This window comes from Clupea harengus, chromosome 6 (genome assembly GCF_900700415.2).
Source record: "Clupea harengus chromosome 6, Ch_v2.0.2, whole genome shotgun sequence".
Lineage (NCBI taxonomy): Eukaryota > Metazoa > Chordata > Actinopteri > Clupeiformes > Clupeidae > Clupea > Clupea harengus.
The window spans coordinates 18,923,104-18,947,896 of record NC_045157.1 but is presented as its reverse complement, the minus strand read 5'-3'; the positions used below and the strand labels follow the sequence as shown (position 1 = coordinate 18,947,896).

At 44.1% G+C, this 24,793-nt stretch overlaps 1 protein-coding gene across 2 annotated transcripts in view; it reads left to right on the top strand.

Annotated features, from left to right (window-relative positions):
* The window catches only part of trip4 (thyroid hormone receptor interactor 4), a 46,120-nt gene that overhangs the window by 5,174 nt on the left and 16,153 nt on the right, over positions 1 to 24,793 (top strand). Inside the window, exons 9-12 of one of the 2 annotated variants that reach the window (XM_012819268.3) lie at positions 612 to 799; positions 1,156 to 1,280; positions 1,631 to 1,722; positions 15,767 to 15,869. In XM_012819268.3, the coding sequence (XP_012674722.1) occupies positions 612 to 799; positions 1,156 to 1,280; positions 1,631 to 1,722; positions 15,767 to 15,869 (508 nt within the window). The remainder of the gene's footprint in view (positions 1 to 611; positions 800 to 1,155; positions 1,281 to 1,630; positions 1,723 to 15,766; positions 15,870 to 24,793) is intronic. The other variant, XM_031569255.2, reaches the window with a different exon arrangement.

Sequence of the window (24,793 nt, the reverse complement as noted above, 5' to 3'; positions counted from 1 at the left end):
AAGAAATAGAAAAGGTGCAGGAAAGTAACTACTGTAAGTGCAAATGAAGTACTAGTAGAAGTGCAAGTTAGGAAGGGAAGAGTTGGGTCAAGAGCTTCTTAAAGGTAGAGAGGGAAGCCCCTGCTCTGGTAGTGTTAGGCAGCTCGTTCCACCAACGAATATATTTATTATTTTGTATCTGGTATCATTCTACTGTTTACTTCCTTCTCTGTTCATTATTTTATAAAATTAATTCCAGACCACTTATTTATACCCAGCAAGGAACTTGGAAAACAAAACAGACAATAGCCATGTGATGTGGGCTGGAGTACAGCCTGTTTTTGATGGTATTGAAGCTTGAGTATGGGGAAAAAAATATGTTACTAAATGCATTCTGTGTCAAAAACAATGAAGAATGATCCACAGTTTAGTCTACAAAGCTAAATGCTGTCATGCTCGATGTGATGAAGAGTTTCGGGGAAAGTCAACTCAGTGTTGAGAACTGCATGAAACTAGTTTTGTACCTAAGCGACTAGCAATGGCATGAGTTATGACTTGTAAAAGCACACAGATGATATTATTTTCAACGTTCTGTGTGTGTGTTTGTGCATGCGTGTGTCTGTGTGTGACAGTGGGTGGACATTAGTGGTGGCTCAGGCTCCCACAGGCTCCAGCAGCATAAGGCTTCTGGGGGGAATCAGGACCCAGAGCGCTCCAGGCTCCGGCTGCAGGACGCTGAGCTGCAGCAGATGGCCGACGGAGGCTGGTCCCTCAGCATGCACCAGCCCTGGGCCTCATTGCTCGTCAAGGGCATCAAGAGGTACAGTAACTCTCCCCCCAAGGACTCATACAGCTTTACTATTTCATTAGAGACATTTGAGGAAAACATGTGTAGTGTACCTGTGAAGTGACCGATACAGCTTTACGATTTCATTTAAGATATTTCTATACATAGATGGAATGTCAGCTATATAAATACTGCACAGGAATATTTCATGTATTTGTTAAGGAAGAGAAAAAAGCACTGATGCTACATCAGCACACAGTGGCAAATCTAGGACATGTGGTATTAAAGTACACACAGTCCAGAGTAGGAACTCCAGGTGGCCCTAACCGAGGGAAAACAATGATGGTGAGAAATAAACAGGCACATGGATATTTTGTGGATGTGTGCAGAGTGGAGGGGCGGTCGTGGTATACCTCCCATCGAGGCTGTTTGTGGATTGCGGCTGCGGCCAAGCGTCCCACGCCCCAGGAGATTACCCAGGTGGAGGACATGTACCGCCAGCTCTACAAAAAAGGTACTGGACCTGTCGTTGGCATCCGTGCACCACAGTCAAACACAAATTGGCATAGTCAGAGTTGAACTGATGAAATCCATGCCTTGTGCTGTGACTTTGGATAACAGCCTTTTGTAAATTTGTTCATGGCAAATATTATTTCTGCGGATACTCTATGCTCTATTCTTAAATAAAACTGCCATGAGGGGGTGCATGATCTTTATGGCATTCATTATTTTTAAGTTGAAACACACTCAGGAATGAGGCAGTTGCGCTTAGCGGTGTCCTTTATGTATTTAATTTTGAGTGAATCCATGAAGACGGGGTGGGATAATTGTTCTGGAATGTTCTTTTGTTCGGTGCCTTTGCAGCCCCCCGGTTCCCCCAGGAGTATCCAACCGGTTGCCTGCTGGGCTGTGTGCACATGACCGACTGCCTCTCCCAGGATCAGTTCAGAGAGCAGGTCAGTCACCTCCTGTGCCCCGAGTGCAAATCTCTCCTTTTTTTCCCCCCTTTCTTTCTCTGTCATTCATGCATTTACTCACACACACACAGCCCAGCCCAGCCCCTGCCCTCCCCACTCCTCCTCACACGCTCTTATTCTTTCTCACTTCTTTCTTTTCTCTCCTTTTATGACCTTTAGTCGCTTGCTCTCTTTCACTGTGAATGTCTCTCACTTTCTCAGCGTGTCACTCACCCCCTGAGCCTCTGAGAGACACTTGGTAAACACGAGACTTCCTCTTAAGCTCAATAAGTGACAAACCAAATGCTCCGCAGTTTGCCAAATGAATGTTGTACTCATAACCCTTAGGCCCAGCTAGTACCATTTTAGTTTAGTGTTGTGTTAACATAGTGTTGTGTCTACATACCAACATATCAGTCAAGATATTTGTGACCTTTTCTTTTGATTCCAACTGGAGTACATAGCTGCCAGTTAGAGCATAACCTACTGGCAAATTGAGAAGGCGTGTTAACAAGGCCAAAAAAGTGGAAATATGTCCGCTTGTGTCATGGTGGTGTAGTTTTAGATGCTAGTGAAATAGCATTACTTTTTTCACAGTCTGGAGTGCTCCAGTGGCCCAGGCTTTTCCCCTGAACACCAGCTGCTGAAATGACCTGCACTTTCCATAACTCCTGTAATGTCTTGTCAATGAGGCATTTTAACTGCCAGAGGCTTCTGTACATGCCTGACATTATTTTCTCAGTCTCTTTACTGCTACCACAGACACAAACTGTGAAGAAAAAGTTCAGACATGTCTACTTCGCCGAGCGTTCGAGGGTGTGAATGGTTCTGAGCAGGCAGTGACTTTCTCTTCGTGTTGTGAACTGTTGGGTGTGTTTTCACAGTCGGTCTGCCACCAGATGGCAGAGTGCACCATGTTCCCCCCCAGCCCCTGAGCAGCCATTTTTGATTCTGCCATCACACTAACATGTCGTCTTGAAACATGCCCACAGGAGACCCTGGTAATTGCCTCTCACTCCGAGGCAGGCACTCACGCCTCAGATACAGCCTCAGTGTTTGCTGTCAGCACAACCACTCCTGCACGACTCCTCCTGCCTCTTTCCTGTCTGTGTTTTTCGGGTTGTATTTTTCCCCCCTGCACATCTTCGAAGGGGCTTGTTTTTGTGTCGGTGGAGGTGAGCCGAGGGCGAGGCGACGTGAAACCTGCTTCGGCTCCTTAAATAATTATAAATCAGTGGAGTCCGGCGCAGCTTGGTGCAGCCCTTTAATCTCTCGCCTTTCATCCCGGTTAAATGTCGAGTGCCCTCCCACCCCACCCCACCACTCGGCACAGCAGAGCACAGAACAGCACAGCACAGCACTGCACCGCACCGTACCACGCGGCACTGTCTGATAGACCCCCAGACGGCAGCCCAGGCAGAGGAGCCATCGTGTTCATTTTCATGTTACATCTGCTCCCTCTTACTGCAAGACGAGTGCTCGCTGCTGTACGGCTCAATGGGCCACTTTTGTCAGCCAACAGATGGCTCATAACAGAGCAGGCATGAGGGAGGAGAAATAGACATAGAGCGAGGGAGACAGACAGACAGAGAGGGAGGGAGAGAGAGAGAGAGAGAGAGAGGGTGCTCTGAGGAAATCCTGTCTATTATGTCTTCAAGTCTTAAAATGGTCATCGCCTTCACTCTAGCTTTGTCATTTACCACCAGTCGTTTTGGGGGTTCTTTTTTTCCCCTGCATCTTGATGGTTGCAATTTCTGTAAGGATGTTTGCGATGATGAGAAATGGTAAATGATTGTCACCCAGCTGTGTTTGACAGGAATGCCTCACACACACACTCAAATACACATACACACACACACTCTCACCTCTGGTGTCTTGCTCAGTTTGTTATGGTTCAAAAATGTGACTATGCCTGTGTAAACATCATTGAGTGCTACTGCCACTCTCTTTTTTTTTTTTTTTTTTTTTCTCCGTCTCGCTTTATCTCTGTCCTTTCTTCATACCCTCCACCCCTTCCTCTCTACCCCCCCCTTTTCTCACTTGTTCACATTAGCCATAATGAGATATTGACATAGGTGCCGGTGTCTGAATTATACTCTCTGTGTTTTTTTTCCTTCTGATGGATAAATAGACTTTGATTTAAATGTAATTGTTCTGCTCGTCGTTAGATTGCCTTTAAGTGTTGAGTCTGTGGGAGGGAGATGTGATGACAGCTTGGAGGACCCCCTCCACTCTCCCCGACACTTTGTAATGCGTTTATGCATTCTCACTGAAGCATTCAGATAATGGCGGTGGTTTATGATGGGGTGAGGTTAATGCCACAACCATGAATTTTGCCTGAATAAACAACAAGATGAGAGGACCTCAATCTACATTTTCCATCCAGGAAATCAATGTCTTTTTTTTTTTTTTTTTGTATCTGTGCTGGTCTTGAAGAAAAATATTTTTAAATCAAGGTGTTTTAATTCATGCAGTGGATGTTCTATTTAAAATCCAAACACGTGTAGGTGTAGAGTAATTACTCCCAGTGTATAAATAAAAAGCTGAAAAAAAGAGGCTGTGGTTTCATGCCTGTAGAGAGGCTGCCAGCGGAATCTGTCTGGAACCCTCTGTTTGCCTGCCTCTGCCTCTCTGTTTCTCAGTGGCCATTATCCCCGCACCATTCTCCTCTCTGATCCTCTTTCTGGGGTCATAAAATCTCTGTGTGGAGAAGCGGGGGCCTGGGTGAGCGCTCTGGGGGCCCCTCCCCCCTCCACTCCCTTCCCTTCCCTCCCCAGCCCCTTTCATCATGTGTTTGAGTTCTCAGCACCAGGGGCGAACCATAAATCCAGCCAGAGACAGAAGAGAGAGGTAGGGAGGGAGGGAGAGGAGCGAGAGAGGGAGAAAAGGAGAGAGCCCTGTGACTTAACTGCCTACTGCATGCCGTTGTTCACCTTTGTCTTCTGCTCAACCACCCACTCAAAGAGATTTTGCTTGCTGGCGCTGGGAACAGCAGTGCTTCAAGCCAGCCGACGGGGGAGGGAAACAGAGTGTGTGTGTGTGTGTGTGTGTGTGTGTGTGTGTGTGTGTGTGTGTGTGTGTGTGTGTGTGTGTGTGTGTGTGTGTGTGTGTGTGTGTGTGTGTGTGTGTGTGTGTGTGTGTGTGTGTGTGTGTGTGTGTGTGTGTGTGTGAGAGAGAGAGGCTGAAAGTGCTATCGCTCTGCTTCTCCTTTTCTCTATGTTTCTCACTCTCTTTTACACCCAGGGAGAGACACAGTCACACACACTGAGGCTGAAAATGTGCACAGGCAGAGAAAGAGAGGAGCAGGAGTGATGCATTAGCTGTCTGTTTGGAGGGAATTGTAATAGTCTTGCTGCATTTATTACAGCTTGTTCACTGGTGTATTGACCCAACCACTCCCTACCTCCACCGGATTATCCCCCCCCTCCACCCACCAGTCGTCCTCCATCCTCCTCTCCCCCGCTTCTCGTTCACTCAGGCTCTCTGTCTTCATTCCTATCTGCCACAAAGGCTTCTGGGAGTCGCTCCAGAGCTGCTCTCTGATGCTAAATCTGTACTATTACCTGTTTGAATGGACAAGATTCTCTCAATGATAATGATTCTTAGACTAGTTTGGGTTAAGTCCTTGTCCAAGAGCCCAGCAGTCTGATTGTGTTTCATAGTCATTCAAATGGCCTGTCCAGTGGATGTGAAATATGGGGATAAAGATCTCTTTGCAACAATCGATGCAAATTGACGACACCACAAGGCAGTATCACATTTACGCTCAGCTGAGTGCCTAGTTTAGCACTAAACATGAAATAATCTCAAAACGCAGCTGTAGTCAATACCTGTTTATACCGACTCCTGTTCCTCAGATGAAAAAAATCACAAAAAAGACAACAGATGGCAAAAAATGAATTACTCTTTGGGAAAGCAATAGGTCATATGTAATCCAAACGGTTATCTCTTAAACCCTTTAAGAACAATGGCCGCTAGACTAAGGATGCACAGTAGGAATAGAGGGCAGACCCTCTTCCTTCAGGAAGGAGCTTATTGTTTTGCAGTCTCCAGGCAGTGCGCAATGGCAGAGTGTTTTTCTTTTCATTTCATTATGAAAAGGTGCATCTGTGCAATGTCATAACGCTTTGGAAAAGATAAAGTGCTTCTCTATTATTAGGTTACATTACAACATATTGGTGGATATGGCTTTTTTATTGAAGGACGAAGTGTGTTGGATATATCATAAGTAAGGACAAAAAGGAGAAGCCATTCCTCCTCGAGATCAGCTGAATGTGGTATTGATCTGTATTGACTAATCAAAGGCAGGTAGTCAGCTCAGGCAGTCATTATGTCAGTACCACACACTTGCGCCCTCCCTCCCCCTCATCTTATATGGCAGGCACTAAGGATCCCAGGCGCATGTGTGTCTGTGTGTGTCTGTGTGTGTTCTACCACCAGGCAGCCATCTCACAGGAAATTGAGAATCAGTCAATTTTTTCCACAACCCCCGTTTGCTAAGTCAGGGGAGTTACCTGTCAGCAAAGACAAAGAGCCTGTCATGTCCCCTGGTTGTTCTACTAATGGCCTAATGCACAGCATGGATAATGGGAACACAGGCTTTAGATGATGAAACGCTATTTCTGAAAAAACATATATGGTTTCATGTGCTTTGTAGAATGATCTTCAGATAGACTTGTAGATTGATGCACAACAGATAGTTTGGTAGATTGATCAATGAATACATTTTAATTGAGATATTGGTTTTGTAGATAGATATGCATATAGATAGGTAGGTAGGTAGACAGATATAGAGAAAAATATAAAGATAGAAAATATGAGTTTTTTTTTCTACATAATACGACTAGCACTATTATAGCTGGGTAAACCTAACTGTTTGCTTTTTTAACCTAAATGGCATGGAACTGTTTAGTATGTATTTCATGCCCTCTGTTGTTTTTCCCTCTACAAAATGTGAATGTAGCATAGGCTCTGAACAACCAAAGGCTGGCAAGCTGCTCTTGTTTCCTTGTTAGCATGGGGTCAGTTAATGCCTGGGTCTCCTTATGTGGTAATGTGATATTTATTTGCCGAGAAGCTTTTTTTTTTTCCACAGGGAGAGGCACAAGAGCAGCTAGGCTGGAGCTGTGCCGGAGGAAGGCAATGACTATTTTTCCTGAGCTCCCGCAACATTTCTTTTTCTGTCTCTCTCTCTGTTATATACCCCCCTCCCTCTCTCGGTATGTCATTTTTTTCTTGGCGCTGCCTCTCTATCTTGCTCTCTCCTCTCCCCCACTCTGCCTCAGACGTTGTTTGTTAGCGCTGTCAGGCTGCTGTAAGCTTGTGGTTATGTGGTATATGTGAAGAATTCAGCCCGTGCAGGAGCACACCGGCGTCATTCTCTCTCTCGCCTCGGTGGAGAAGGACGAGGTCAATGGGGCTTTTGAAAACGCCTGTCCTTGTATGTTCACCACAAGCAAGTGTGTGTCATATCTTCTAAGCCTGTCCCTGCTTCTATTGGTGGTGTCAGGTGTTGTGCCTCCGCAGCTGTCAGTCTGAATGGTGGTGTTGAATCCTGGCAGAGCTCAGATCAGCCTCTTGAAATCATTTTTTTTTTTATTATTTTGTGAGGTGCAAAGCTCCAATGGTATCTAGGCATGTCTTCATATGACAAGATGTTTTCATTACCAATATTGGAGGTCTATGGTGACCCATAGAAGTGTCTGGTAAAATGTTCACACATTGATGTAGACCAGCACACATGCAAATTAATTTACATCAAGAGGCAGAATAATTAGTGGATAGGTATTAAGATAAATGATAAATTACTGCAGAGTTTGACAATTGTCAATTTCTTATCTGGATATTTTGTACACATGGCAAGAAAGAAAAAGTAAAGTGACTTCAAATACTGCTGCTGTGTAGTACATTAAAATATATCTTATATTGTCATAGCAAATATATGCTATGACAATTGTGGTAATAATCATAATAAGCATTATAAACATATTTGTAAATGTATATAAAGTAATGCATCATAGCGTCTGACAAGTTTAGATACTATTTATAAATAGACATGACTGCATTCATAAAGCGTTATAATGATGTGGTATTAGCCCTACACAACTATTATTATGATCGCTTGTATGGGGTCACATATGGCTTGATAAAGAGCATTTGGTGAATGAACAGCCTTGGATATAAGGCAAAGATGTCAGCAGTGCCATTGTCAAGAGGTAAAAGAAGATTTATTACGCATTCTGAGACTTCAAGCTCTAAGAGCTAATACTAAAACATTGTAATGCTTTAGTGCAGTCATTACTATGTATAAGTAGTTAAATAAAATTATGTCAATCATTATGAGCCATTATGACTTTGTTATATTTACCGTTAGAAAAAAGCGCTGCCTTCAGCGCCTTTTGAGCGCTTCAGCGTGAGAATTCTGTAACCTTAATAACGGGAATCATACACTCTAGCTATACATTATTATCCGTTAGTATCCGTTGGTTACCGACTACTTATTGTTAGCTGTATCTTTGTCATGTAGACATGTACTCATGTCATATAACTCTGTGTAGTGTGAAAACGGCAATCACGATTTGTTCTACTGGTACCTTCTCCATCTTGGTCTATTTTGGGGGCACCGGTAACTAAGGTAGTAGGTTACTAGGGAAGGTACACGCATACCTACTCTCCTCGTCCTGACTGGTCAGCTGTCAGAAAGGCGCTTGACGGCACCCAGCGCTTTTCTGAAAAGTTGAGAAAATTGAACTAAAAAAGGCGTTGGACGCTGCGCTTTTTAAAACGTTTTTAAAAGGCGTCCGCTTTTTAAAAAGGCGACCGACTTTTTCCCTTTCCCATAGGGTTGCATGTAAAAACTACCGCCTCTTGAGGTATAGAGTGGTATTATAAGAGAGGCTGGAGCAACGCTAGCTGGTTAGCATGCTAACTTACAGATAATAGTAATATAACAGTAGAAGGCCCTAGACAGCATTGTTGGCAAGTCTAAGATCCCCTGGAAACATAATGCTGAACTAGCTGGTTCGCGCTACCATTCAAGTGCCTGTCACTCCATAACAGGCGGTGGTGAGGCTGTTCTGGGTGCCATGTTTTGCCTGCCCCCTCATCCCCTCTGGAACACATGGAGTTCCACATCCTGTTAGCTCCATCGCTGAACATCCTGCCTCAAGCTAGGGATGTTCACTCCTGTCGGTGTGTGTGGTGGACTCCCGCCCAGCTGTGTTGTTTGGCCAGCGAGCGCAGTCAGGAGCTGTCTTCCAGGGGCCAAGAGAATGGTTCACCTTGTCAATCGAGTGACAGTGCAGCTGCCGCCCCCCCTCCACAGGCATTCGCCCTCCAGACAGCAGGGTGTGGGGGATGGGCTGCTGTTGGCGAGGCAGCTTACTAAGTGCCTTGTTTTTTTTCTTCCAGTAGCATATGTGGAAGGAGAACTGGTCAGCATAGTTCTGCATTTGTTTTCTGATGTTCTATATTGATGGGTTGTATTTTTGGATTTTACACCAGTCATAGTAATACGTTAAAGTATTATTTGTATATTGTTGAATGTAAAACTTTCAGAAAGAAAATCCACTGTAGGCTTGAATATTTACTGTTCATGGTTTTCTTTAATCCATCTTTGCATTTAGCATATTATATATGACATGCTCATATGTGTAGAGGGCAAAAAGGAATATTTCACTTTATCAGATCCATCTTGAAAATGGATGACCTTATCTGTAGTGCTCAGGGTGAAATGGTAAATAGTATGGTTCTGCATTTGGGGGAATTTTGTATGAGAATGTATATATGTGCACTTGCTTTTTGTGGCTGAATCTGAGGTAAATGTGAAGGTGGCAGAACCCAATTTATGTTGTGAAGGAGAATGTCTTGACTGCAGAATTTTCAGCTGAGGATATGGACTCTGTTATATTGCCTGTGGTAGCCCATAAATAAGATGGTGGCACGAGTAGGTTTTCTTACTGATGGATAAACTCATCCAGTGCTACATAAGCCAGGCTGGGGGCCGTTTGGGGAGATTACACTGAAGAGCGAGCATTTGTTGAGTGGTAGGCTTCCCGAGTGGCATCTGTGTACCTTCTCTTGTTTTTGCTGTGGCTTTTGTCGTAATATTTCCAGTCGATCTTGTCCTCCTGCCGGCAGCCTAATAAATTGGCAGAGATATTGCACTGCATTCTGCTGTCTAAGCCTGTTCCCTCTCCATCATCCAGACAAGCTATATCACAGTGTGAAGAACCTCCCCTATAAAAACGTCAGTTGCTGTCGTCTTTTGGAAAATGAGAGTGGCTTGTGAGCAAGTGTTCCCTGAGAGAAGCCTGCGGAGAGGAGAGGAGAGGAGAGGAGAGGAGAGGAGAGGAGAGGAGAGAAGAGAAGCAGCAGTCGCATCTATTTTCTTGCCAGTGGCTTTGGCGTGTGGGAGCTGCCCCTCTTGTTTTTTATTTCCCTCAGGGGCTGCCTGGGCTTCTGTCCTGCTCTGGGTCTCAAGGGTGGCTAATGAGGTGACAAAGGGTAAGGAGGGGTGGTAGATTGTGTGTGTGTGTGTGTGTGTTTTTGAGTGAGTGAGTGTATGTGTGGGGAGGGGGTGGTTTCTGTGTGTGTGTGTGTGTGTGTGTGTGTGTGTGTGTGTGTGATTGAGGTAGTGTGAGAGAGAGAGGGGATGTGAGTGAGAGAGGGAGGATATGAGACCTCCTACCCCCAGCTGCTCACCTCATCTAGTGCAGGGCTTTGTCTGAGCCTTGGGCGGTTCACAGGGGGGCAGCGGCATCCAGCTGTGTAGAATGACCCCAGATGGCCGGCTGTGTTCCAGAGCCACAATCAAAGCAAAGCCCGCACCCCGAGAGCCGGGGTTGTGCGTAAACATCGCTCCAGTTTGTCCTGGGGTGTCGAGCGAGTCTGAAATATTGGAGGCTTTTTGCGTCTATGCTGCTTACCAAGCTAACAAAACTTTGCAATGGCAGAAGAAAATGTGCCTGAAAAAGGTTCCTTGTTTCCCCAGGGTTCTTTTGAAGTGCTGTGTGGGAAGTGAAGTTGCACAAGTTAATTGTCCCCGAGGGAACAGGCCTAAGTTGTGTACTGACGCTGAAATAATGTTTCTCAGGAGCTGGTGAGACTGAAGGGGTGGAAAGCTTTTCTGGACAGAAGAGAGATATTATCTTTCTCCTCTGTTGTGTTTCTCTGTGATTGAGTGCTGAATTCTTTCTCATACAGTGCCCACACGTGCCATGTTGATGTATCTTGAAATGCAAATATCTTGTTATCTTCATTCTTGTTATAACACTCTCGGATTGTATGCAGCACATTGTGGTGTTATCTAAAATATTTTGTTGTTGTTGCAGTAAGTACTCATCCCAGATTTCCCAAGATTGGCTCTAAACATATGATTTGAGGCTGTACTTGACAGAGGAGAACAGATGGAAATGGGGGTATATCTGCGAGCTCTGTAACCGGTTGTGACCACTCTGTGTCTGGCTTGTGTGAGAATATCTTGTTTTTCTCTGGGCTGTGACATGAAGGAGAGGATGAGGTCACAGACGTGGCTTTAAAGGTTAAGGGCTCACAAAGCAGGAGAGCAGTGTGAATCTCACCTCAAAAATAAATGACTTCACCTCAACTCTCGTCGCTCTGTGAAAGAACTAATTTGTCCCTTCCTCCTTCTCCACACACCACTCCGGTTAGTGTCTGCATAAAGCAGACAAGCCAGCCTGTTTGTGACAGGGTGACTGTGCACCCTTTCAAAGGCTAATTTGTCTTGTTGACTGAAGTGAAGCTAAGTTGGGCTCATTCAGGTTTTGCTGTTGGAAACTTAAGCCTATATGGTAGTTTTTAAAAACATGGTGTGTTGTTGACAGCAGGAAATGTGACTCCTTCCCCACCCCATCCCCCGTCCACATGCACATATCACGCTCAGCAGTAGAGCAGTGGCCTTGGCTGACACGATGGCCATCGTTGAGGCTCTAAAAGCTGCCCATGTATTTCCCTGTGTCGGGAACATTAATTATGTAGAAACACCAATGCCAGTGTTGGGCCCTCTTGTATAATTCATGCACACTCCAACTTGACACCAGTTGTTTCTTTGTGTGAAGAAGTGCCGTTAAATATTAATAGCTACAGAACTTATACAGTGCAAATGATGGACTGATGGAGCTACGGGAGCCTGTCAGGGAGGTGTTACACAGAGGAGGCCTTTTTTAATAGCTGCTGCCATAAAGGCTATGTGGTGTTCTGTTATTGAATATGAAAGTTAAGACTGCTGACATAGCTATGCCATAAAGAAATAAAGAACTCTAGCAACAATTGCTTTCACCGTCTGGCCTCAGTGCATTTGCATTAGAGGAGAGTATTTTTTTATATGGAAGCCTTGTTAATTGAAATTATTCAGCTATTCCCCTTTCATTTCATCCAAGAGCGAGCAGTTTTGAACGGTCAGTCCAAATCCAATTCTCTCTCTCCCACATGTGTTTATCCAGTATTTTGGGCTGCAAAGCACCTTCCAATGAGCTGAAGTCCCATTGCTGGCAAGAGATCAGCACAGCTGAGCCCATCACCCAGAGGTAGATGAGTCAAGCCGATTCCTTTTTCTTTGCTTAAGTAGTGTGAAGCGGGCCTTGACTGAGCCCCCTTCTTCTTTTGTGTATCTGTTCCCTCTTTCTTTCACCCCCCCCTTCCCTCCCTCCATTTTCTCTCTCTCCATGAGGGCCTCTTCTCGGCAGAGCCGATCAGGGGACGCTCTGCCAGTGAGGGCTTGTTTTTTTGGGGGGTGGGGGTGGGGGTGGAGAATGAGTGGTGGTGGTGGTGGTGGAGGAGGAGGAGGAGGACGACGAGGAGGAGGAGGGGGGTATGAGATTGTGTGCAGCCAAGCGGGCCCCAGGCTGCCACACAGCCCCATTAGCACTGCAGCGGCCGGGGCGGGAGATTGCTTGTCTCGACCTCGTAATTGCTGGCCAGCATCTGAAAGGCCAGGGTACTGCAGCAGGAGCAGGCAGGCAAGAGAGTGAGTCAGTGAGTCAGTGAGAGAGAGAGAGAGCGACTGACTGAGTGAGCCCGGGCCAACCAAACTCTTAGATTCATTGCTCCACTGACTCGGTTTAAAGTAGAGGGAGGTTGGGGATGGGAGAGAGAGAGGGGGAGATTGGGCTTTTGCGAGGCCAGGCCAGGCTGCCTTTGTTAGGTAGGACATGGGTGGGCTGTCTGGCTGTGGCTGCACTCACTCTGCCCTCTAATCATGTAATGTTCTTTGGCAAGGGCCACTCATGTTTTTTTTTCTCGCTCTCCCTCTCTCCCTCCCCCACGCTCTCTCTTCCGTCTCCCTCTTTCTCTGTGTGGTGACACAGGACCACAATTAAATAGTGAGGGCAAAAAGTCCCCATTTAGTCACCTGCTACATGGGCACATTTCTACGTTGGTTTCGGATGTTTTTAGGCTGAAATCTGTTGGTTAATTTTCATTTTCGACAAATAAATGATTGATTGTTTTGCTGTTTTTAGTTATCGCAGCGATCCTTCTGGAACATGTGGCACAGTCCGCATTTGTACTTCGGAGGGAAAAAGGAGAACTCTATTATAATGTGGATGATGTCACGCTCTTTTGATTAAATCAGTACTGAAACTATTACATGGTGTGTTTGTGAGGGAGGGAGTGGGAATCTGAGATTCCGAGCCAGGCCCACTCAACAGCTGTGAATCATGATGAACTCACAGAGGAGGATTAAAAAGCACTGAAGGCATCTTAGCTGTTTCTCAGATGGCATCTGTCAGGCATCAGTACACCACGCATGTATACAGTGTGTGGCAGTGCTTTCATCTTGTGGGTGAAAACATCAGCCTTTGATCAAAAATGATCGTCAGACAGCTATTTTCCTAACAATGAGCAGTGCAGCTCAATATGGTGACAGCGGCAGGAATTAACTTTGCATTTGTGTAGGCTGCAGAATCAAATGGACCATTACGCAAAATCAGACATTCACACCTTTGTGACACCGCAGAAAAAAAGGTCATTCATTTTCCAAAACAGAGAGTTGAGGACATACTATAAAGGGATACTAATTTTGTTTGGAATAGGAAGCTGTTGACATTTTATTCTGCCTCATTTCATACTTGCAGGTGGCATTTACAGGGTTGACCCCCCTTTTCCAGCTTTAGGTGTGTGGAGGGTATCTGAATTCATTTGTTGAATGTGTAGTCCTTTGGACATCTTTGTCAGATTGCCCTTAGTTGTGGTCAGACCAAGTATTTACGGCAAAGGTAAAGGCTTATTGTGGCTACAGATGTAATTTAATACACTTGCTTTTTCAGGGAAAGGTTAAGGCTCAAGGTCAGTGTTTTCCCTCTTTTGTACAATCCTACTAGGGTAGGCCAGCCTGGCTTGTCCATTTAATTGCGGTGGAAAAAAATATGTATGGGTAATCACAATTACTTAAGAAATATAATTGGGTAATTTGTTGCAGGTGTCCAGACTGAAAAACGCAGCCGTAGGTTGATGTCAGTGTATGAGAAAATGGTGCTAAAATTGTATCAAGAGAGGTCAGTGGTCAATGACAGGCTTATCATGAAGCTTATTTAAAAGACAGAGTGGAAATGTTCAATGTTAAGGTACATTAGATGTACTTGAAATTATTCCAGAGCCTTGGAGGGCAATCTGCAATCTAATTTTAGAGGCATAGTCCTCCATAGGATGTCTTGCACATTTTTAATGAGATGCTTTAGAACAGACTAGACTGTAGTGCCCATTTCTTGCCTATAACTACGAACAAAGGCGCCATTGACGTTTTTGGTCTAAATGTAAAGGCAGGTGAGATTGCTTTTTCCACGTAAAAGGCCTTAAGACCAGCCTATTAGGATTATACAGCATATAGCATGGTGGTGTAGGGAAATATGCCTACTTAATTGTTATTGTATTCATGCATATATCGGCCCAGAAACAGACATCTTGAAACTTGTGTTTGATTTAGTCGTGCTTTATATTACCTTTGCAAAATATTTTATTATGAAAACTTCCTTTGCACATTAATGATGGAAGCAGCCTCATGACTCAGTTTTTAATGGTCTAATGTTGGGGCTGGGGGCTTCCAGGGCTTCCTGTATATGTACATACAATATATTTAGTATAGTGTCGTCACATTCCGTTTACCTACATTTCTTTAAGGTCTGCAACTTTTTGTTCTGGTAAGTTATTTTTGTTTATTTTGCGATACATACAAAGCAGGTCAAAACAAATATATGCAAAAGTCCTGATAATGACAATCTATCCCAGCAACAGTGACCTGAACACGTTCACCAGCAGAAGGACAAGAGTTATAACTACTTCTTAATGTTCCAGCTTGTCTGTCTTTGATTACAGTAGCAGTACACATAGTAATGCCACTTAGATTCTAATTTAAATAAAATATAAGCTATTACATAGCAAACTAGCATAGCTAGCTGTTAATTATGCTTCACACTCTCTTAGGAACAACTCTGTAAGGGATTCTAAAATTGCACCTTATATTCCTCATTATTGCTTGTCTACCTCATTGGAGGTTCATGTCGCTTTGTGTACTTCCAATTTTGTCATTTACCTGCAGCCAAAATAAATCCCGAAGCCCACTGGATGCCTCTCATCTGCAATTACGCCTGACAGTAATCTCAGCATGTCACAGTTTGTGTGCGCGTGTGCGTTTTCCTTGCAGCACTGATCTTTCACAAGAAGGGATGACAAGTGCTGTTGTGAAAAGAAGTCCCCTGCTTCCTGGCTGCTGAGATGCAATCATACCAGCCCCTGATAACAGGGGAGAGGAAATAAAGCCTCCTGGGCCATTCAGCAGATTGAAAAGATGACTCTGTTTTTATGGATGTGTCAATCTCACCTGCACTGTTTGTTCTTTCTCGCTCAATTTCGCCGTTTTCTTTCTTACCCTGTCTCTCTCGTTGCTCTTGCTCTCGTTCTTGTCTCTCATTTCTTACATCAGTTAGGGAGCAAGAGGCCCCCATTTAGGGCACAGCTACATTGGTGGAGTGTTAATGAAACATCGTAATAGAGTGCTTTGTCTTCTTTTCTCTCTTTCTCACCACAGTATCCCCAGATCTCCGAGGAGTCTGCCTCTCCATTTGTCTTCATTTGTTCCAACCCCCGGGAGATGATAGTAAAGTTCCCCATGAAAGGGAAACACAAGATCTGTAAGTCTGGCCTCTTTCATGTTATGGGTCCAGCGATTGGAAATTTAGCTTTGCTGTCGAATTTTTCTCATTTAATCTGTCCTTTTTCATGTTCTACACACAGAGACGCACACATACCCATGAATGACACATGTGCACATATACTGCCAGATAGAGAACAGACGCCAGGTTGGGGAACTAAACGTGAAATGCCTTGTGATGTATAATTTGTTCAGAATCTAATCTAATCTAATCTAACCCTAAACACCCATATGTAGTAAAATGGTATATTAAGATTCATTTCAAGTTCTTCACAATGGGAGAAACAAAAGTAAATTGACAGAAAAAAAGATCAGGCCTAAATAAAAATAGTTGTCAACATCAGCTAGCTGGCTGAGGACAAGGTAAACATTAGCTAACCATGTTAGCAAGCTAGGGCCCAGTTTACACGAACCCTAGATTGCCTGAATCCGGAGAGAAATATGTCTGGATCGACCTTTCGTTTACACGAACCGGGCGGATTGGGTCACTAAAGCCGCATTCTTTTGAATCGGGTCTCCAAAGTGAGTAGATTCGATGCCGCCAGCGGATTGGTGTTCGTGTAAACCCCGATCCGCACACTTTCTAACCTGATGATGTAATTGCCCCACGTGAACGCCTCGCAACCTCAGCCTGAACCCTAATTAACCCCGCTGCATCACTTCATAACAGCAACAACATAAACTAAATCGATGTTGTTAAGAAGCTGGTTAGGAAATGGCTGACATTAACAAGCCACACTTTAATCTATCACTGTTTAATCTATTTGCATCAGACCATTGTTCAAAACCGTTTTTTAAAAGTGTCACCAATAGCCTATAGGAGCAAATCTGATGTGAAAAGATTTTCATCATAGACGGTAGTTTCAAAACGGTAACTGTACGATTCCCAGACGAGAAAACTTTCATGAATGTCAGAATTGTTTGTAAGTGGAAATTGCTTCTTAACTGCCTTCGAGAATGAGGTCCATTATTATTTATTATAAATATATAAATATATATATTTATTATATTATTATTTATTATTATTACAATATACAACTATACAATAGTTATGAATATTTTTTTGATTTACTATATCGGTATGCTACCTATGCACTAATTTCCCAATAGGCTACCAAGGCAAATTATATAGTTAGGCTACCATCAAGGTCCGAAATTAACATCCGCCAAGCGCCAAATGCGTGTAGATTTTGCATTTGATGTGTACGTTTCGGAAGCCACCAAACACTTTGGTGGGTGACTTTTTTGCAATAACATATCAGCATTGATGGCTTAGCGCCAGTAAGATGAATGTTACATTAGCTCTAGTCCTGTCAGACAACTATAGCTGCTTGCGTAGCCTACTAGCTAGCGTTAACATATAATTAATAATAATAATAATTAAGACCTTTGTCAGGTTTTTAATGGCACACACGACACACTGGAACACACACACGTGCATATATGGAGGCGACACAGGACACACACACACACACACACACACACACACACACACACACACACGCAGGTAAGCCTGAGGTCGCGGTGAATTTATTTTCTGCTTTTTCCCATCCTGGACTGTCCTTCCTCAAGGACCAAGTGAAGTGAACTGTCCATCTGTGGTCAGGTGCACTCTGGGGAGGACCTGCCCCCCAGAGCCAACAGCACCCCATGTGGGAATCGAACCCATGGCCTTCTTGCTGTGAGGCGGCAGTGCAAGCAGTGCAAGCAACTGAGCCACTGTGCCACATTACTTCAGAGGTACAGTACGTGAAGGACAAAGCCCTCAACAATAGCCTACATTTGTTGTTGGTAATAAAACCATGAATTTGGAAGCAATTGTAAACCATGAAACATCCAGGATCCATACCACTTGCATTGTGGTCTCTCGTCCTCAAGCTCAGCCTCTCCATAAAGCACAGGCATTTAAACAACTCACAGACATGTCATGTTGCACTTTGTTGCACATTGCTTTGTTGCACTGTTCTATACTCGTTATTATCAATACAGAATACAATTATTTTTCGCTTAACCTACAGTCTGCTCTGACCACTGATTTTATTAACAACCATTATGTGTTATTATGCAGATTAAATGTAGGCTATGTACGATACGTTGCTAGTTGGATCTCGACTTCTGTCTTCTGTCACTTTATACGCATGCTCCATGTCTTCTCCATTTTCTTTAGTTGTCTGTAGCACCGTTACAGTGTCACCAACAGGCCTGGGAGATATACTACAGCGGATTCATCCGATCCGCTCCGTTCGTGTAAACGCAATTTTTTCTTGACACGGGTCCGTGTATACGCGATAAAAAAAAGTACAAGGCAAGGATTCAGGCAATCCAGGCTACGTGTAAACGTGGCCTAATTGGGCTCAGGACAGATCAGGCTTGGGGTTGTCTCACTACCAGTGACAAAGGGCATGTCTTCTTTGTCTGTTTATGGTTAGATTTTCTCAGTTCTGCCATTTGCATCTGATGTTTTTGTCCTATAGTGAAGTTCTAGTATGCTAGTGCGCTAGTGCAACATATACGTATCTAATAACCAGTACATTGTATATTGACATTTTCTTTGTGAGAGTACAAGTTAATACACTAATATTAAATGATATGGTGTAAGGTGTTAACACCATTCTTGGTCTTAGTTTTTTATGCCTTTATTTGGACAGGACAGTGAAGTGTATGACAGGGAGCGAGGCAGAGAATAGGTGGGGAGAGGACTGGGAAATGACATCAGGCCACATTTTACATGTGTTTTAACCTAACCTACAGCAGACTTACGTTTGGCTGAACTAAAGCCCTAAAAAGCACACCGTATGTCAATGAATCTCTCAAACAAAGAACTTTTCTTTGCGGTTGGCAGTTGTCAAGCTGCTCGTAAGGGTATAAAACTAAAAGACCACTGTGTGTATTTCAGTTAACCGTAGGAAACCAAACCCTCTATCAAATGAGAAACCACAAGACACAAAGCAAGACCTTAGAAGGAGTTCTTTGTGGGTTCCCCCCCTGCCCCCAACAGCCCTTTTCCAACCATCATCACTGCCTTCTATACCCATTTCGACCATGTTTCAAGCCAGGATTACTCAATTGGACTCCTGACTATGGACTCACGGTGCTCTCCCAAGACTTTCCCCAACTCTGATTAGACACAGTGTGAGGGAACAGCATAGTGATGTCCCGGCTCTATTCTCTCCCTTTCTTCTCCTCTCCTCAGCTAGGCTCTCCTCTTCGACGCACTCCTTCTCTCCTCTCCTTTTCACAGCCTTTCACTCCTTTTCTTAGTGTTCTGGGAATATAATGGCTAAGGGTCGTAGGCTGATGCATGTTTTCAGTTTAGGCATGCACAAGCTTGTGAGAAGGGGGGAGGGGAGAAAAAAGCAGGCTTGCGAATGAGCAGGGTTAACCCCTGACCTTCAGACCTTAACCTGAGAACAACCGGGGGGCAGTGTGAGTAAATTGAGCCTTAACGGAAGGCTAATAGCCTCTCAATATACAGTGCTAAAGGATTTCAAAAGAGCATTTAAAATATCGCGCTGAAACACCATACGTCTGGCCCCCACCGTGGCAGACATATCTTTTCCCGTCCTCCCTCTTTTCAGTGGGAGCTGGTGACATTTAGACTTGTGAGAGGCTAGTGCTCTTTTATTATGTGGCAATAAAAATTTACATTCAGCAAGCTAATGAGACCCCATTTAAGGAGCCTGTGAGCTGGGGGCTTTCTAGCTGATTGCGCTCCTGGTATCTCTGTCTCTTTCCCCTCACTGCTTGCCTCTGCGGTGAAGGTCACCCTCTGCCGCAAAGAGCCATCACAGGCAGCTTTGATAAGTGGCTGCACCCATGTGTGAATATTGCAGGTTCGAGTCAGCGATTCTGTCAGGCGTCTGCCCCTTTAAAGGCTAAAGGTTGTTACTCAGCCCCCACCACCACCCCACCCGGGTTCCACCAACCCCCATTCCCCTCCCCGACCAGAATCAATATGCCTCAAGTCATCACGGCTACTGTCGAGCTCTCCTCCTTGCCATTCAGGTCTGACAACCTCCCTCTGCCAATTTGTGCAAGCTCTTGTCCATTTGACTTTGCCCACTTGAATCACATTTGGTTTATTGAGCGTGATTTTCCAAATACGTGCCTTGGGCTGACGTCTATGGTCATGCGCCATGCTCATCTCTTTCTGTTATCTTTAAAAAAAAAATGTTTTCCCCAAATCATTATGAGTATTCTTGCTCCTGTGTGTTTCTGTGATAATTAGAAATGATTGGAGATGTCTTCAATTCTAGGGGCGTATCAATATCCGCAATCTTGTATTAGTATAAAATAAAAGCAGACAAAAACAGACATAGCCTGAAGGTAAAAAAACCCTGATCATCAGAGCTGTGAATAAGTGTGTTTGGTTGGCGCTCAGTTCAAGGCGCTTCCCTGCTGCCATGCGAGCACCAGATTTGAATTTCCAAAGTAGATATCAAAGAGCTCTAAAATATGCATGCGTGTTCACCGTCAGATGGTGCGCATGTGGGTGAGTGGTGGCAGCTCGAGAGTAGGAGAGTGCCGCTGTGGAGCCGGGGCTGCTTTGCTCCACTAACCAGTGTCTGTTCCGTCGTCACCTCCCGGTTACCTCACCGAATGGGTGCCCGGGGACAGCAACTCGGGTGCTCAATTGACCAACATTCTCAGCTCTTTTCTCCTCTCCAGCGCTAGGCTTTTTGTGTCCCCCTCCCCCTGCCACCCTTCACCACCACTTCTCCTTTCAGTCCACCCTCTCTCTACTCTCACTTTTTTTTTTTCGTCCTCTTCTCTCGAACTCATCCTGTTCCTCCGGGAGAGTGGGAGGGGGTGAAAAAAAAAAAAGAATGAGAAGAAGGGAAGTGCTCTTGATTTATTCATGGATTCCTTTTTTATATTCATGCATTTTTCCAGGGCCATCTTGGCTGCTGAGGTTGTGGTGGGGGGATTTTGCGCTCTGTGGAGGCTGCTTTGCAGAAATACACTTTCAGGTCTGGTGAACCAGAGAGGAGAAAGGGGGAATTGGGTTGGGGGAGGGGGGTGGCTGGGGTGGGTGGGGGTTGTGTGGAGAGGGTAGCGGTATATATTACTCAGGAAATGTGAGGCAGGCTTCAGAGGTGACAGCCCATGTTTATTACAGATCTATCACACAGCTAATGGCTAGCATCAGAGAGCAGGCTGAGCCACTGATGTGGAGGAGAGGCGAGCCAGCCAGCAGGCAGCAGCTGCTCCCCCCACCGCAGGGTCACGCTCAGTGCTTAGGCTGAGCTTTAGGCGGCATCATATGGGGATTTCAAAGATGTCTTTGCTCACCGCTTATATGTAGTGTTCCTCAGAGAGAGCTCAGATTTGTGTGTAGAGTATTCATCCATTTCTTCAACAATTAGATTCATCGTCATTATTCAATCTGGCATTGATCAGTTTGTTTGTCTACTGGAGTGATTAATTGTTTTTGTGAAAGATCAATTTTTTGTAGTTGTTGATTGTCATGGCTGAGGAAGTGGGGAATTTGGCAGTTGACAGCTCTTACCCGATTGGAGAGCTTTATTTTTGAAGAAAAGTAGCATGAGTACAGGGTGTTTATTTGCTTGGGATTGAGTGCTAAAGAGAAGAGACTTTTTCACAGATCACTCAACTGTGAGCAGAGGGCAAGGAAGTGCATTTAAAGACTGTTTTTCCAAGCATGGGTTTGTCAAGCCCAGCGAGACCTGTGGATCCGAAAACATTTCCCCTGCCAAAGCACATTTCCAGACAAGACATCAGGCTGCCTCTCCTCACCCACTAACTAAAACATTTTCCGTGGACAGTGTGGTTCTGTGATCCTCACACAGCAATGTGCCACCTCTTATGCAGTGCTTGTCTGACTAAATTTAGATTGGCGTGTGCTTGTGTGTGTGTGTGTGTGTGTGTGTGTGTGTGTGTGTGTGTGTGTGTGTGTGTGTGAGCGTGTGTGTGAGCGTGTGTGTGTGTGTGTGTGAGCGTGTGTGTGAGCGTGTGTGTGTGTGTGTGTGTGAGCGTGTGTGTGAGCGCATGGAAACAGTGTGGGATGAACCAGTAGTGGAGGAGGGATCAGGCCAGGTTTCACAGGCCCTGTAATGGCCAAGCAAACAAACCTGTGAGGCTGCGGAATGGTTGAGCAGTGATCCAGGAGCTCGGCTGACATTTAGCCATGAATGGAAACGGACCAATGCCCTAGTCACTCATTACAAGTGTGGGTCAGACCGGCAGACTGTGTAAATAAATAATACCATGCAGGCACTGAGTGCAGGCACCTCGAGCTCTTGGGAGAAAAGAGAAACAAATGCACAACATGCGGCCCCGTTGCCCAGCGTCCTGGGGCTCTTTATAGACGAGGAGCCATGCAGCTGAACCTCTGAAAGAAGCATGGAAGGCCAAGGTCCCTCCTGAATGACCTATGCTATAATGGAATTGCTCACACTGCAAGCTAAATCTGAATGGGCTTGACTGATTTTCTGAATGTATGATGTTTGTAGTGTTGAGGATCTGGTACTTCTCTCCTTAAAATGAAAACGACTGCAATGAAAGATGGCTCTTTCTTTAGCAAGCCATCCAGGAGCTGTGTAGGCGTAACAGAATGCAACAGCTGTTATTTATTGGTAGATATTTAGTGGTGATGATAAGGAGCAAGGGACTCTGCAATTTACACATAAAATCAAGATGAGAGTGACTCCTGTCACAAAACTATGCCTTTTGAAAGAAGCCCTTGTGGATAAAAATTGTCCTTCAATCATAACCACTTGGAAGTTGACATTTTAAATGCAGTAAAATGTCAGCAGAAAGAAATGTCACCTCATTGGTGTATACCTCTCTCATTTTGCAATGCTAAGCATTATCTGAACTGAACAAATTAACCAATCTACATTTTAAAAGGAAAGTCAATGGGCATTTTTACTCAAGAACTGAACCCTAACAATGTGTATAAAATAATCATAATTCTCAAAATACTCTTCGGACAGAGTGAGTAATAGAAATATAAGGATCTTATTAGGACTTTATGCCTAACTGTCTCAGAATGTGATCTAGAGGAGGAAAGGACGGCATTTAGGAAAAGGAAACAAATAAACGAAGTGCTGACTGACATGTAACTGTAATCCTCATTTAATTTGCTTCCATTATTTCTAAGGAAAGACACCAGTCTACAACTCACAATATTCTGATCCTAATCTTCCTAATCTAGTATGCAGAAAAAGCAAACCTGTCTTATCTGTGATACTGACACAATCCATTGCATGAATCTATATTTTGGCTAATTTGCAAACAGAAAGGAGCATTTAAAAGCCATGTCATTATGCTCCTGGCATCCGTCAGAAGTAAATATACTCTCTGAGTTCCTCATACATATCCATACTATGTCAAGACTGACTGTCAGCTAAACATGTATCTAATGAGGGCCCTTTGGTGGTTGAATGTGAAAGCATGCGAAATTATTTATAAGTATACAAAGTGGGTATAGCAGAAAGTCATACATTAGTTTTTTTTATGGTTTTTCTTCTCTCTTATGTTTCTTTGTCTCTGTTGTTGATTTTTTTTTTGTGTGCATCTGTCTTTAAATATACTTACCTCATTTCTACTCGAGGCAAAAGCCCTTGACTCATTGCTCCCAACCTCTGCCAAGATGGCCATTTAAGCTCAGATTAAAACCTAGAGATGCTTTAGGTGCAAAAGCATCCTCTAAATACCATAAACATTTCCATGGCCCAACAGCACAAACAATATTATTTAAATAATGTGTGCATTTAATGATGCCTAGGTCTATCTGTTGGTGTATTCTTGTAGAAGTCGTAAAACACAAAATATGTGTGCACGTGCGTGTATTCTGCACATAAATAAAAATCTCCGCAATATTGTTGGTAAGCAAAACAGGGAAACAATGTGCTCTCTTGAAGTTCACAGTTTTACCTCTACACAAGAAAATGCTAGAGTTGATGGCTCAGCAGTAGTAGAGGATCCCTAACTGCATGGATCAGACATGGGAATGAAAGCAGTGCACAGGAAATGGTGAACAAACTGTACAAGAACACACATGTATTGATGAATAGAGACATCTTTATCATTGCATTACATTAGTCAGCATATTATCAGGGGTGCACAGGTGGGCTATCGCATAAATGTGCATTCTCTTTGTCTCCAAAATACATTAATCATTTCAATATGTTAATCAATACATTTTATATAGGTATGAGAGCAATCTGTTGGTGTGTTTTTGTAAATTCTGGTAAACACAGTATGTGTGTACATGTGGTTTGAAGACAGATAGGTGATGGACACAGTATTGTTACAGGCAAACAGAGTTGGTAGGGACAAACATATCCAAGCCACCTGCCTTCACTTCAATGTTTCTGTCATAGTATTATCTCTGCACACTTTTTGCAATAGGATGATGCATATATCCTAACCATACTATATTCTAAAATTATCCGCAGTTGCATGCTTTTGTTTTTATAGGAGTCGCAGTTTTTTTCCACGTCATCCATAACGAATAATGTTGCCCCATGTGGAGCATATTCATACATTTGAAAGAGGCCGGTTGAACGTTTCTGTAGTTGAAATATTTCACAAAAATGTGCAGAGTTGTTTGCAGAATAGTAGCTTGGTTACTTGCTAGCATGTGATCTGTGAAGGTGACGTAACGTTAGCCACCCTAAGCATGCTGGCGAATGGAGTCTCGGTCCACTTAACCTTTCAACTAACCTAACTTAATCACCCAAATGAACTCTCTGGAGTCCAAGGCCTGTTTGACTCTTTTAGGTAGTCTGACATGCCTTGATATTTTTGTTTTGGCAAATTGACAACAATTCCCCATAACACCACAATATTCCCCACACGGGACCACGCCGACGTCTAAGGGTTGAAGAGTATACACTTAATTACCCCCATGAGCATCACAGCCTAATTTCACCTGAA